The sequence below is a fragment of the Elgaria multicarinata genome, chromosome 4, assembly GCF_023053635.1.
Source record: "Elgaria multicarinata webbii isolate HBS135686 ecotype San Diego chromosome 4, rElgMul1.1.pri, whole genome shotgun sequence".
Lineage (NCBI taxonomy): Eukaryota > Metazoa > Chordata > Lepidosauria > Squamata > Anguidae > Elgaria > Elgaria multicarinata.
The window spans coordinates 42,420,896-42,437,083 of NC_086174.1; the positions used below are offsets into that span (position 1 = coordinate 42,420,896).

At 44.1% G+C, this 16,188-nt stretch overlaps 1 protein-coding gene across 1 annotated transcript in view; it reads left to right on the top strand.

The window, feature by feature from the left end:
* ALK (ALK receptor tyrosine kinase) overlaps window positions 1-16,188 on the top strand; it is a 710,717-nt gene that overhangs the window by 680,272 nt on the left and 14,257 nt on the right. Inside the window, exons 21-24 of the mRNA XM_063125395.1 lie at window positions 2,019-2,205; window positions 11,283-11,373; window positions 12,519-12,583; window positions 13,987-14,116. Of these exons, the coding sequence (XP_062981465.1) occupies window positions 2,019-2,205; window positions 11,283-11,373; window positions 12,519-12,583; window positions 13,987-14,116 (473 nt within the window). The remainder of the gene's footprint in view (window positions 1-2,018; window positions 2,206-11,282; window positions 11,374-12,518; window positions 12,584-13,986; window positions 14,117-16,188) is intronic.

The window sequence follows — 16,188 nt, forward strand, 5'->3', positions numbered from 1 at the left end:
TTTTTGTTGTGATTTTAACAACAACCTTGCAAAGTAGGTCCAGCACTATTCCCACTATTGCAGATAGGGAGCTGAGACTCAGAAAGAGTGGCTTGCCGAGGCAGGGTTCAAACCAGGAATGAAATTTGGTCTTCCTACTAGGAACCAGATGAGCTGTCTCTAGAGATGGATCAGGCCCATGATCCACCAGAGGCTACCCCTGATTTAAACAAGCCAACAGGTTAAATGTAAATTAAATTCCATGGGAATTTTGGAAATTAAAGAGAAAGTGTGTGTGTGTGTGTTTCCCCCTTGGACATTCACATCTCAAGATCTTGAATAGGTCTTTTACTTAATTATTAGAAGCAAGCATCATATGTTAGGAGGGCTGTGGGGGCATGATGACCTCAAATCTTTACTCCAGTGACTGGAACGGGATTATCACATCAGCTTTCTGCAGGCCCGACCCCCCGCGCCCACCTCTTGCATGTAGCCAAGCAACTTATCTATTGGAACAGACATGGTGTGCGATGCACCCACATCTACAGTGCAACTACTACAGCACTGTGTTAATCTGCCCAGAGTCAAGAATGTGCTGTGGGAACTTTCGGGCCCAGCGCCAATTACTTTTTCAAAGTAACTTTTTGCATGTCCAATTAATTCTGGTCTGCACTTTCCCCCCAGGCAGGCAAAGCTCCCACAGGAACTTGAAAGGTTAGAACAAGGACTGACTGGATAAGCTTGGAATCCACAAAAAATGAGCTGTCCCCTTTAAAAAACTTAAAATACTTCCAAGGACAATGGGGGGAGGGGAAGCACCAGAAATTTAATAGAGAAAACTAGTTCCAAAAACCTACTGAAACTTTTCTTAGACTTTCCCTAACCTGGATCCAGGCTGGGAATGCTGGGAGTTGCTGTCCGACACACCTAGAGGGCACCACGTTGGGGAAGTATATGCAGGAATTCATGCTTCACTACTGGAGAAGGGAGCTAGAGCCCTTCCCAGTGGTGAGCACAGTGGAGTCTGGTGGTTCTGATGTCAGTGGGGCGGGGAATCTGCTCCAGGTTTTAGTCAGAACTCTAATGAAGCTCACCAAATGAAGCTCACCAAAGTGCTGAAACCTGGAGTGGATTGACCACCTCACTGACATCGGAGCCACCAGCCTCCACTGGGTGAGGAGGAGCACCATTCCAGGTGTTGTGGGGAGCAGACATTTCATTCATCCTGGTACTGAATATATTTAAGATTTCATGGTATAAAAGAATAATCGGTGGTGGTTCCTTTTTTCTTTTCTTTTTTTAATGTGCCTCCTGTAAACCTGTTGCATATGTCCCACATTGGTGGGCTCCTGGTCACCCTTCAAAATGTCCCACAATCCTCCTGGGCACTGTGGAACATTTTAAAGGGTAATCTGTTTCTAGACCCAGCTGTCCACCACCCTGGCTGGTGGTAGAGGTGGGCTCGGTTCAGGAGATTGGCCCAAGCCATTGTCTGAGAACGCCGGGTGCTGACAGTGGCCATGTGTGTATCCTGAGGAATAATCACACGTGGTCCAAAAAGATGTTGTCATAAATAACATCCGTGACAGTGAACCAAGGTCAGGAGTAAGGCAGCCCCAGTCCTCACAGCATAGGCACAGCTGTTAATGAGGGTAGATACCGGTAGTCATGGCAAACCATTGGGCAGTGGCCCACTAAACGTCCTTCCCCCCTCTCCACTCCTCCCAGCAGTAGCAGCTGGTGAGTGCACCACGCTCCACACACATCTTGCCTCTGGCCATCATTCTGTGGTGATCTGTCTGAACAGCACAGCCCTCCGTGGGCCCTGACCCACATCACTGTGTTTCTCAGACCCACATGAACTGGAAATACTAGTACAGCCTCCTTTCCTACTTTCTAAGCCAAGCGTTGTAGCCAGAATGTGCTTTGCAGCAGCAGACAAAACACTCACAGTAAATCATTCATCATTACCTGACACAACATTCAACACATGATCAAAGGGAAGTCCCCAGCTCTAACTTACTGTGCTCTGTTTCTAGTGTACCGCCGGAAACACCAGGAACTGCAAGCCATGCAGATGGAGTTACAGAGCCCCGAATATAAACTGAGCAAGCTGCGCACCTCCACCATTATGACCGACTACAACCCCAATTACTGCTTTGCAGGGAAGACCACTTCCATTAGCGATCTCAAAGAGGTGCCCCGGAAAAACATCGCTCTGATAAGGTAAGCCAATCTGTCTGACTTCTTTATGTCCATATGCGCCCTGCCACAGATGTGCATGAGCAACTTCACACGTGCACCTTCTGTTTGGGCTCAGCTCAATCCTCATTCACAAGTGTACAATCTTCATTCACAATCGTCATTCACAAGCACAAAACCGCTGCTGCATTTACAACAGCCTTCTGTACTCACCATTTAAGCATAGTGGGAAATGGATAAAAAACTAGATCTCGCTACCCACCCCAGTTCTGAGCAGACAAAAGAATTCACCATCCGCTTCCTGTGGGTGATCCAAAAAAAAAAACTATCACAGATAAAACTCAGTAATTCTTCAGGCACTAGCCATAATTTTCCCAGGCTCTTAGACAGCACTGGCATCTGGTGCAATGACCTTTAGCAGGTTCATTCACTGCCTGCGACTGGATTCCTAGCGATTTGCAGCCTTTCTCAACCTGGGGTGCTCCAGATGTGTTGGACTGCATCTCCCAGAATGCCCCAGCCAGCGGAGCTGGCTGGGGCATTCTGGGAGTTGTAGTCCAACACATCTGGAGCGCCTCAGGTTGAGAAAGGCTGGATTAGAGTGACATAGCAAATGCATCTGTTTTGCCAGGCACCATGGTGACAATTAGAAAACCGAGAAGTAGCAAAGCCAATCGATGGCCTCCAGGGCTAAGCTACATCCTACCCTAAATGCGTAGCTGATCTTAATTTTTATTTTTTACTTTAGTATAACCATGTGAGGCCCTAATCTGGATCGGACCACCATTACAGGTAGGGAGGTTAAACCATCCCACCCAGCTGCTTCCCCACCCCCAACACACGCGGGGACTGAATAAAGAAGGGAAAAACCCATCATTGCCATATTAAGGATCTGGGCTTTGGGGTCAGACATTACCAAGCTGAAGGAAACTATGATATAAGAAAGATAATTGTAACCCTCCCTATGTATTTATAGTGACAGATAGGGGTGTCGGCGGAATCCGCAACAGAACCAAATGAGTTTGGATTTTAAGGATCTGGTCCGTGGATTCCGCAGCAGACTGGCTTCCCCCCTGAATATTACATTCAAGGACAAAATGTCTGGCATCCTCAATATATAGACGATGAGAAAAACAATCTAACCCCTTCTTAGGGATGGGCTTAAGACTCCTTTCCCAATTTGACAGGGCAAGAACATTTAACCGCTATTTATATTGATGAGGCATTTAGAATAAAAAGTTGTCAGCTTTTCAATATTTACTTTTTATCCACAGGTTTAGCCAGGTTTTGAGTCGGGAGGTTTTGAGTGTGGAGGAAACGAGACATTTCTAAAGGGCTTTTAAACATGGGAGTCATGACAGACCATGGGTAAATGCAGTTACATTTCTGTGCTATAAATAACCATCCCTGGAAAACCCTTTACACTCTTAGCATTGTTCTAAAGATCACTTATGCAAAAACTATGTCAATTGCATAAAGGCTGCGGCCCTGTTGAATGCCTCCCTGAGGTTAGACGTATGGAGCTGCCTTATTCTAGATTTGATTGTGGAGTTTGATCATGGGGGCTTGTATAATCAAAGCATGTTTCCCCACCCCAATCAAAACAACCACATGGGATACATTAGGGTCTGAAGGGGCCCATAAGCCACCAGCCACCCATTCCATTGCTACTGCGTTGAATCCCGCAGTGCACTGCATGCTGAATTGCCTTTGCCCCAAACTGGCTCTGAGGGAGTCACCAAGTTTTATCTTACAGTGTGACAGAAAATACAGAAAAGTGACAGAAAGAAGCCACGTGAAGTTTTATAAGCTGTGTTTTACAGCCTTTTTTTTTCAGAAGGGTAGCTCTGTGCCGATAAGAATGACTTTCCGTGCTGACACCAAGAGTAATTGATAGCTGCTATCATGACAAGGGCATTTTAACTTATAAAGCTGTGTGATTATGATGCTTGAACACTGGAAAGTATGACATGCTGTGTGATCCCAGTATAGCAAGAAAAGCAAGAAGCCAGCTAGGAGCCTCAAATCCTTAATCAAACATGGGAAATGTATAGCACAGAAGAGGCTCCTAAGTTATTGTATCTATACAGCAGGGACATTGTGAGAAACCAAAGCAGACGTGTCGCAGGGTGTCTTGTTCCTGCATTTGAGGGGAGTCCATCACCGTGGTCTTGGAACCATCTGCTTCGATTGCCTAGAAGGAGTGATCTTTCTCACAGCAGATCTTGAGTTATTGCTTTAAGTTATTGAACACTGCCTTGATGTATTTTTAGCAGAAAAGGCAGTATATAAATGTTAATAATTGACACAACTGAAATGAAGCCATGGATGGGTTCCATCCATACAGTCCATCTAACATTTACTAGAAGTGGCCAATATACATCCAAGAGCTTTAAAGAAGATTTGTAGTGGAATTTATTTATTTATTTGTTTATTTATTTATTTGCTGCACTTCTATACCGCCCAAAAGCCGAAGTTCTCTGGTTAGTTCACAAAAGCTTATGTATAGGGATGGTGCTCATGTTCAGGAAAGATGGGACTAATACTAGTAGGGATATCTGTTTTGTTTTGTTTTTCAGTTCATTTTTAATCAGGCTTTACCCAGTTTTTACCTTCCGGACTGAACACAGACTCAGTCACAATCAGTGCTCAAAGTCCAGATATTTCCAAACTTGCAATGTGATTCATGACCCGTGTGTGTGTGTGTGTGTGTGTGTTCAATGGTCTGCATACATCTGAAAAAAGTCCATGAAAAAATGTATTCTTTTGAAAAGTGTGCTCAAACACACTTTAATCAATAGAAGAAGAATCCATATATTTCAAAATGCTCACAATTGATGCCTACATTTGGGGAAATACACATGAAATGGGCCTTAGGGTGAAAAAACCCCATGTATACTCCCCCACCCCACCCGGAAAGTATCCCCTGCAGACTTTGGTTTTGACTGTTGCCACTGTTTGTAGAAGGTGGTGCTCCATCCTTTCCCCCTGCCATTTTCCCAGTCTCAGTTGCTACCTGCAGTGCAATGGTAACGGAAAGAAAAAAGAAAAAAGGGCAGAATTGTATCATGAAACAGCATTCATTATCAACTCCCTTGATATAGGGAAAAGCAGAAGAAAAAATGGGGGAAGGATTCAGATTTCCATTTCAAATATATATACTAATATAAGCAGTCCATATATCTAAGTAAGCATCCATATGACTTTGAAAGATGTGGAAGATAGGCTCAAATGTAGCAAAAGCTGTAAGACCTTCAACCCATTGGCTGATAGGTGGTGGGTGTTTTTCCTTCCAAGCTTTGCATCTGTAAAGGTTATCATCATTATCCTCTTTTGCTGACTATCTGTAATCCTCACATCTCAGGGATGTAATTTAAAAGTGCATGTACATCACAGGTTTTTCAAGACCAAAATTTATATGGCCAACGACTTCCAACCAAAAAGAATCACTACAGGACATGCCCACCTCATAAGCCTCAGTGAGGCATTGTCCTCATAACATTGCCAGCATTTAACAGAGCTAGCCAGCTTAAGTCTTAGCAAACCTCTGCCATGTCCAATATACAGGAAACATCAATTTTTGTTGAATCAATATCAATTTTAAATCTACAGAAATAGTTCATATGGAAGCTAGGGCAACTTTCCATTGATTAAATTGTATAGCGCATTCCACTTCCTCATTCCATTCATCGTTGACCTTCTGAACATCTTACTTTACTACATTCTAAGAGACTTTTATAGATAGCTATTGTAGGCTTAGGTTTCTGTAAAGAATCAGTTAATTCCTCCAACAGTGCAGGAAGCCCTGAAGCACCCATCACTCATGGGTACTTAGATCTTGATACATCTGAAACTGCCTTATACTGAGTTATACCATTTGACCATCTAGCTCAGTATTTGATGCTCCTGCATTTGAGGCTCCAGCATTTCAGGCTCCATCTAGCTCAGCATTTGAGGCTCCAACAGGTAGTTGTTCTCCAAGCCTCAGACAAGCTCATTCTTAGCCATGTGACTGAGATCTTTTCCACTGGAGATGCCACTGAACTATGACACTTTCCCAGTAGGGCTATTAGCAACTTGGTGGGGTGCCATTTAGATTGGGGAAATGGAGCAGTGGGAAGGGGTTAAAACCCTCTCTCCACATGTGAGACATAGCTTCCTCTCCTTCCTCCACCCACCTCTACATAAAAAATATGCCTGAAAAGATTCCAGAGTTGTCAGCTTCACTCAGAACTGGACACACATCCAGATTGCATGTCTCCCACATTGCATATTTCCCACATCATGCCTGTTTTGGCTCTTATTCTTTATGCCAACGTGGCAGGTTGCTGGGAAATGGAGGGTGCTATCTTGCTTTCTGCAGCGAACCACTACAGATGATGACCTGAGGGTGCTATGATTTCCCCTATCAACCCTCCAGGTATGAATAACACAAGATGTAGTGATGGCCACCAATTTGGATGGCTTTTAAAGGAGATTGGATACATTCCTGGAGGAGAAGGCTATCAATGGCTACTAGTCATGATGGTTATGTGCTATCTCCAGTATCAGAGGCAGTAAGCCTATATGCACACTAGTTGCTGGGGAACTTGGGTGGGAGGCTCCTGTTGCACCATGCCCAGCTTGTGGGTTATTGGTCGTCAGCCGGTTGGCCACTGTGTGAATAGAATCCTGGACTAGACGGACCCTTGATCTAATCCAGCAGGGCTCTTCTTATGAATAGATTCAGAGGCCAGGTAGGTTCAACCTTATCCTGTAAAGGTGCTGCTCCTGCCTGGTTCCTTGGCTTTCTAGAGCACCAGCCAGACCACCACACCATACAGTTGTTTTCTGTACTTTGGTTTCGTGGCCAGCAGTTGCAAAAATGGCTTGGAGAAGAATCATGCATCACAGTTTGTCTCATGTATCACAATGTGCATCCCGGAGAATGCAGCCTTCCAGCAACAGTAGTATTACTATTGAATGAGGATCCTGTGTAATTCATGATTAACAAACTTTGGTTTTAAGCTAGTCCCCTGAAAGGCCCTAAAAAGAAAGCCTCGTGACAAATGTGATGATTCCACCATTGTGTATTGATATTTTAAAGTTCTAATTATAAAACTCAGCAAGAAAAGTTTTGCAATGCTCCTACCTCTTGAACAACCAATCCATCACAGACCTGTCAAAAATCTGTCAACTTCTCCTACAAAGTGTCCCTTTGAGGTTCAGAAAATTCCGTCTCTTATTTACTTTTTATGTTGATTTCTAGCATATCAATTGACCATTTTTTTTAGATGAAATTTGTTTTATTGATGTGGTGTTTTCCCTCAGCTGTTTTTCTTGGAAGGGGGCTGTCTGTGTTGTTCTGTGCTTTGTGTTTATTGTTTATTTTCTTTCTGTTTCCTGGGATTTTGAAACTTGTTTTCATCCGTTTCCTGTCTGCGCAAATACACCCAGCCAGTTGTGACTCCCTACATTGGGATATAACTCCCTTTCCCCTCTTCTTACTCCACGCCCCCACCCCCCATAAAAAAAGTGTTTGGAAAGATTCCAGAGCTGTCAACTCAGCAAGCCCTATATTTTCCAAGTTGTACTTCTGGACTCACAAAGGCCTCATGGGCTTTGCTGCTGCACATACAACATTTTTACATTTTTATTAATCGTCGGCTGGAATGAGCAGTGACACAAAACTTGTGTAATGAGCACACAGGAGAAAATCTATCTTAACAGCATGCATGATTTATTTATTTGCTCGTTTTCTGTATTCTTTTAATAATTAATCCTGAAGCCCACTTTATAAAGAATTGTTCAACATATGCAGTAATAATGTTTAGCTTTGGTGCACCATAATTCTACAGTGTTTCTGGGGTGCAATACAGAATTTGGTTGTTCCCATTTTAGAGATCCAGCATGCTGGGGGTAACAGACAAAAAAATCTATAACCAACAGCTGTACAGAAATAACCTTGGTCATCCTGATGGATGATGTATGCTACGAGAGAGACAGGGGGAATGTGACCCTGTTGATTCTCCTGGACTGCTCAGCAGCATTCAGTAGCTCCAACCATAGTGTCCTTCAGCAGTCTTCAATACTGTTGACCAAGTATCCTTCTGGAGAGGCTATCTGATTTGGGAATTGGAGACCCTGCATTCCAGTAGTTCAGTTCTTACTTGGATGGTCAATTACAGAAGGTGATACTGTGGAACATCTGTCATTCACACACACACACACACACACACACACACACCCATGGCATTTATATATAGGATCACACAGAGTTCCATTGGATTCTTTCATGCTATATTCAGCATCAACGTAAAGCAGCTGAGTGAGGTGATCTAGAGGTGTGGATTGAGGTATCACCAATAAATGGATGGCACCCAACTCTACTTCTCCTTTTCATTTGATTCCAGTGAAGTGGTGGAATAATGACCTGGTGCTTCAGTTCAGTAATAGACTGGATGAAAGCCAGTAAACTAACTCAAGACAGAGAAGATGGAGAGACTATTGATGAGTGGTTTCTCTGTCCAGACTAGTAGAGTCCAACCTCTTCTTTCAGAGCTGCAATCACCCTAAAGCAGCAACCTTGCAGTTTCATAGTATTCCTCAATCCAGCCCTGTCACTGGAGGAATAAGTAGCCCCCATGGCATGGAGTGGCTTCTGCCATGCAAACTACATGGGGATACCTTCAAAAATGGTTGGAAACTGCAGTTACTTCAGAGTACAGCTCCAAGACTGCTAACTGGGATCAGGCATTGGGAATATGTTTCCCACGTCCTTAAATTACTGCACTCGCTTCTGTCTTGTTTCAGGGACGGATTCAAAAATCACTGCAAATACTTACTTTTAAAGACCTTTACAGGTTGGAACTATGATACCTCAAGTCCATATATTTCCATATGAGCCTGCCTATGATCTCTACAATGAGATTGTCATTATAGACCCTGGAGGTAATAGATGTACCACTTTGCACTGCATGTAAGGTATGCCACTGAATGCTTCCCTATGTAAATACTCCATGCAATTAAAAAACAAGAACAAAAAACCAACAACAACCATATTAGGGAGAAAGGGTCTAGCCCAACCTCCTCCCAGCTATGCTAGTTTTCTGCCTGCAGGAATCCCCCTCCCCACTTTGGGAGAGTATTTAAGTATTGAGCCCCCCTATCTGCAATCTGAAATTCTTCAAGCCATTCTACCACCTCTGGACTTCACCACATCATTCTCTTGTGTGCATAAATCAGGCCTTCATAGTCTAGAAGCTCAGGGTGGGTTACAACGTAAAGCCACGACTGAGACCCACCCATTTTTCAATTTTGGATTGGAAAATGCACACATACTTCTTATATAGTTGATGAGGCACACATATCTTTTTCTCTCAGCCATGATGCTTCATAATCAGAATGACCTGTGGGAAAACACAGCTGTTTGTCCTAATCTGTACAATGGATGCCAGCAACCTTGAAGGACCCATGGTCTTCAGGCAGTCTGGCAGTGGAGACTAAGGGCCTTCCTAGACGAGGCCTTAGCGCACCTTGAGACCCAGTTTCCCTGCTGTGCGTCCAGATGACGCACAGGGGAATCTGGGCCCAGGCCACAGTGAGGCCTCCTCCAGCGCGCCATAAGCAAAGTCGCTTATGGGCGCCTTTTTCGCAGCCCCGGCCTCAGGCCGGAGCTGCGAAACGTGTGGGAAGGTCCGCGGCTTTTTGCGGCTACTCGCTTACTCGCGAGTAGCCGCGAAAAGCCATGGACCTGGCACAGCGCTCATACGAGCACTGTGCCCATCGTGCCAGGGGGTGGGTAATCCGGGGGGGAGATGGCGGAGGGCGATGAAGGAGACGGCGAGGGGATGGCAGAGGGCGACGAAGGAGATGGTGAGGGGGGCAGAGGGCGACGAAGGAGACGGCGAGGGGATGGCAGAGGGTGACGAAGGAGATGGTGAGGGGGTGGAGGGCGACGAAGGAGACGGCGAGGGGATGGCAGAGGGTGACGAAGGAGATGGTGAGGGGTGGCGGAGGGCGACGAAGGAGACGGCGAGGGGGGCGGATGGGGGGGATTAAATAAAAAAAAAACTTACCTTCTCCAGCGGCTTCGGGCCCCACATGGCCCCTTTAAAAAAAAAAAAAAACATGGCCGACGCTGCAGGGCTTCCGTCGTCCCTGCGGGTCGGCCGTCTAGGAGGCTGGGCGGCGCGCGTTAAACTTAGCAGGTCTAGCAAAGCCCTTAGTGGGCGGAGGGTGTTACTAGCAGGTTCTTCTGTTGAGTATCTACTATTGCCAGTAGTAACATTAGCTTAACATTACCCCCACATGACCGACTTGTAACACACCTTATGTAGAGAAGCACGACTGAACAAGGTGCAAAACACCACAGGTAGGTGGACATGTGTCTTCCTTTACAGAGGACACTCTTCTGTTTGAAGGGTGTCAGAAGATAGTCCTCTGTTTGAAGGGCTGTACAATCCATGTTTAAAGACGAAGAACTATCAGAAGACTGACCTGGTCACAGTCTTCCCCACTATGGTGGGATGTACTGCATTTCCATTTAAATTATTTCCAAAAGGGTAGCCATGTTAGTCTGTTGCAACCAAAACAACACAGACTCTTGAGGGATCTTAAAGGCTATAAGCTTCTGTGGACTATGGTCGACTTCATCTGATGCACCTACAGTTCACTTCCCACAGAAGCTTATTCCATAATAAATGAGCTAGTTCCATCACAGTCTTTGTGGTTTAAATTATAGTAATTATTCATACATTGTCACATGTACATATAAACCAGCATTTGCAATTTTCATACAAATCTATGTCCATTTTTGGCCTCTTTTTAAATGATGCATCTCCTTGTCTTCAGCAATGTGTAAGTGGACACCTTAACCACAGGTGTCTGCAGAGCAGATACCTCCAGCAAATACAACAGTGAGTCCTTCCTACAGGAACGTTCAACCGTACAGCACCATGTACACTGATGGTGCTATATAAATAAATAATAATAATAATAACCGTGTGTGTTCAGGAGATGAAAACTTTATATAATAATACACGACTTCGTTTTATATGAAATGGACACGGTGACGTATGCATGCTACATTAAAGCCTTTGTTCACTTTCTGGTCTGTCTAGGGGCTTAGGCCATGGAGCCTTCGGGGAGGTGTACGAAGGTCAGGTGGTTGGGATTCCCAGCGACCCCAGTCCCTTGCAAGTGGCTGTAAAAGTAAGTGAAGAAATCATTGAAGACTATCGATGGCAATGCTTAGAGGGCGTATTTTGTCCGCTGAATTCATTTTCCCGATTTCTCTGGGAGGAAGGTGTGTATGTTCCTGTTGATGGCCCTTTAGAGAAAGTGAAGAATCAAGAATCTCTGTCAAAATCATTATCACTTCAGTTCAGCAACATGATGAATTTTAATCCCGAAGCGCATACTTAAAGCCTCTGGTCTCTAGCAGGGATTACCTATGGGTAGACATTTCAGACACCACCTAGAGATAGACGCTACCTCTGCCTTGTGCTCAGTCTTTGGGGCTGATTACTTGTCCTTTATGATTAGCTATACGTGCCATGGCGACCATTTCATGGTGGCAGCCAAAATAGTTTCTCAAATCCCCAAATTGTGCCCACAGGCCAGAAAAATCCCCTATCCCTGACCTAGGGCTTCTTCACGTGAGTGAAATAAGGCACACTCGTGAATGGCCACTCAGACGTCGGCAATCTCCTGCACGACTCCTGCACCTTCCCCTGGTAATTCTGTGTTTTTTTTATATAAAAGCAAAACAAAACTGTGATATTCCAATTCTGCTGAAATATCCCAGTATTTCCTACCATGTTTCCTGTTTCACAGCTCTTAGATACAGAGTGCCTCTGTCTATATACAGCCTTTCCCAAATTTGGATCCTCAAATGGTGTTAGACTAAGCTCTCATCATCCCCAGCCAGCATGGCCAGTGATAGTGAGGCAGTTGTAGTCCAACAACATCCCCTAGACCCATGGTTGTAAAAGCCTCGGCCTAATCTACACCAAGCAGGATATTGCACTATGGAAGCAGTATATAAAAGGCAGGAGCCACACTACTGCTTTATAGCGGTATTGAAGTGCACTGACAACTGTTGGGGCCCATTAACACATACCATAAACCACTTTCATAGCTCTATATCCTGCTGGGTGTGGCTCCTGCTTTTTACATACCGCTTTCATAGTGCAATATCCTGCTTGGTGTAGATTAGGCCCTGTTCTATAAACAAAAGTGGCAACTATAACTGGCCAAAGATTTCCTTAGGAAAGGACTGGCATCTAGCAGATTTATGCAGCTCCACGAGAAAGATAATTTGCTCATGTTTCAACTCTCACTTCTTTCTTGTCTAGACTTTGCCAGAGGTTTGTTCAGAACAAGATGAGCTGGATTTCCTCATGGAAGCTCTTATAATCAGGTGTGTTAATTCAAGTTGATCAATGGCCTTTCCACCTCAAGCACACGCCCAACAGAATTTAAAGCGGTGGGTGAAATTTTCTCTGCCTGAGTTTATGCAGGCAAAACCATTTCAATAATACTTAGCATTTATATAGTGCTTTAAGGGTGTTCAAAGTGACTCCAATATATTATCCTGTTGTACTCCTTACAGCAACCCTGTAAGGTAGGTTATTATCCCCAAATTGCAGCCAGTGGGGCTAAGGCTGAGCAACAGTGGCTTGCCTAAGAAAACTGCCTGGTGAATTTATGGCAGAGGCAAGATTCAAACTACAGCTTTCCTGGTTTCTTGTAAAGTCTCTTCAGCTTCTATACATCACCGGCTCTCATGCAGCAATAAAGAATAACATTCTCCCAAAGTGAATGTTGACTTTCAGTGATGGCAATAACCTTGTAATTGCCACTGAAATATAGTAAGCCCATTGCTACCTCCTTCTACAATTGCTCAAAAGTTCAGGGAAGCACAAAAGGGATGTGACTAACATTGAACTATAGATATCTTCCACCACGCATAGTTGCAACCATTGCTAAGGGCTGGCCACTGTTTTTAGAATCATAGAGATGGAATACATGTTGGAGTTTATCTGTCCAACCCCCTGCTCACTGCAGGCTGTGGAATACAGGATACAGCTGCAGCATCCTTAACAGGGGGCCACCCAGCCTCTGTTAAATATCTCCCCCAAAGTTGAGCCCATCACCTCCTAAGGCCGTCTTTGCCAGGCTAAGCAGCCTGCCTTGTAAGGAAGTTTGCTTTTTATTTTAAGGCTTGGATATTGTGTTTCTTCCATTTGAGAAATTCACTGGCCAAGCTTTTGTCTATTCTTACAGTATTAGTCTGCAACCGAATCTAACTGTGGTTACCTTTCGGCTAGTGGACTACATAAATAACCCAAACCATCAAGATCAAAACTGTGGGCTCCTTTAAACGAGCAATTTATTGCACGCTCGTGATTGACCACTCACAAAAGTTTGTGGTCTTTTACATGACATCATCAACTAATAGGATGTCTCCGGCAGTATTCCTTGGAAATTCTGCCATGTAAAGAACCACCTTTAAAGGAGTAACATCCTGAAAAAACTGGGAACTTCTGCCACTAGATGGTGCTGTCACAACAGAACGGAACAGAGGGGAAGTATTCAATTCAAACCACGTGGTTACCCCCTCTCCACCCATGTAATGCAGCCCATAATAAAAAGCAGGAAGCACAAACGCCCTGGGTACACAACGTGATTTCTTCTTAATGTAAAGATGCCCTGTGTCTTTTGAATCCAAAGTTCTGTCTTCACTTTTGTGAACTGCCCAGAGAGCTTTGGCTATGGGGTGGGATATAAATGTAATAAAAAATAAATAAATCTCTCTTTCAGCAAGTTCAACCATCAGAACATTGTGCGCTGCATTGGGGTGAGCTTGCAGGCTCTGCCACGCTTTATTCTGCTGGAGCTCATGGCTGGAGGAGACTTGAAATCTTTCCTGAGGGAGACACGGCCAAGGCCGGTAAGGGGGAAAGAATTGCTTAATGCCAGAATCGGAGGCTTATGTTTCCTATTCTTCTTGTAGGTCTCTCTAGGTTAAACATAGCTTAGTTTTTAGTTCCTCAGTTGCAGACTATGTGGGGGGGGGGGGCTTTGTAGTTTTCTTTTCTCTTTTTTCCTTTTAATTTTTAGAACTTCAAGCGAGAGACTTTTTTCACTGATGGGGAGTCTACACCAGCCATTTATTGCAGGGTTGTATCACAGTCATCCCTAACGGGGCACATGGCGTTCACCTGCTCCCATGGTGATCTCAGCTCCACCTCTCAGTTTCCCCAGAATATTCTGGACTACTTTTATCACTTTTTTCCACCTCTCTCGCTTCCATTCCAAAGAACGTGTGCGGTGTGCCCCCCCCCCCTTTACGAGGTTGTTGTTGTTCGCTGTGAGTTCTGGGCTCAGCGAACAGCCAATCAGCTGTGAGGGGCCTGTGCATGGGTTTTACCACCAAGTGTGGGTTTTGGTTTTTTATTACAACCATATCTCTGCGCAGGAGTGCATATTGGATGGAGTTCCTATCCCCCGCTATGTGTTGCTGTGTGTCTGCACTCCTGCGCAACCCTCATGAGTCATTAAAAAAACACCTCAGCCCCACAGCCATCTGCCTAGCCCCGCCTGTGTATAGCTCCATTTTAAAATGTCTTCTAAACTACTATAATGTTTTCCCATTACTGACCAGCACTGATTGCATGGAAATGTTAACTTCATATAATTGCTTCCCCGCGCCTCCCTGTCATGCAGAGATTTACAGGCACTAGTAAATCAAGACTATCTTGTCAGAATACATACAATTTGTGGTGGATTCTGGTAGTATCACACTTTTGACAAGCTGAAGGGTAAGGATTTTTTTTTATTTTTTTTTGGAAAGGACACAATAAAAGCTGATTAATGTAATTGTGCCTTAAGACACATAAAACAAATAGGATAATAGAGCTCAATCAAGGATGAAAAACCTTGTGATAAGAGAAAAGCCCTGCTGGATCAGTCCAAGGATTAGCCGTGTCTGGCGTCTTTTTCCCAATAGTTAACAGCCAACCAGGTTCTTTCAGGAAATTGACAAGTAGGCCATGAAGGCAAGAGCCTTCCCCTATTGCTGCCCTCCACCCTAGGAACTAATATTCAGAGATACACTGCCTCTAAACATGGAAGCTCTCTGGTAGAAGAACTACACTCATTTGAATGATCTAAACTTTGCAGTTTCAACCAGTAGCCATCACCACATCATGGGCAGCAAATTCCATCACTTAGTTATGCACTGTATGAAGGAGTATTTTCATTTGTCCTCAATTTATTGCCAATTAATTTGATTCAGTGACCCCAGGTTCCATTATTATAATGAATAGTGGCCCAAGTCAAACATAACATGAAACCTTGCTTACATTCATGTAGGGATGGACAACTTGTGGCTCTCCAGATGTTTTGGCCTACAACTTCCATCAGCTCTAGCCAGAACAGCCAATGGTGAGGGATCATGCGAGATGTAAGCCAAAACTTCTGCATTAGTGGAAACTTTCAATCTCCTCCCATCACAAGGGAAGGATTGGGGAGAAAGGTGACCAAGGTTCATCACAGCTTCCGAAAACATGTTTTAGTCTTTTAGGTAAACCAAACTGTTAAATCGTTGGATTTTCTTTTGAAATTTCAAGAACTTTCAATATCAAGAGACAATCCAGCCCTAAATACACTGGGTTGGATGCCGATTTAGTCAAATTTAGAGTAGACCCATTGAAATCAATGGGACTTAAGTTATTCATGAATAAATTAATCGATGTCAATGTGTCTACTCTAAGTTACTCATAACTATCTTCCCATTAATTTCAATGAGTCCTACTCCAAGTATAACTTAGTCTGCATCCAACCTACTGCTGTAAAAATAATCACCTTGTATTTCTAATATTTCTATAGAACCTACTTCTAAGTGCACTTAGGGCTGCACTCAACAGTCTCCTCTTAGCAAGGCCAAACAAACTGAAATAGAATCAATACTCACCCTAGGGAATAACTATCGATGGTAACATCTTGTTTTTCTCTCTGCAT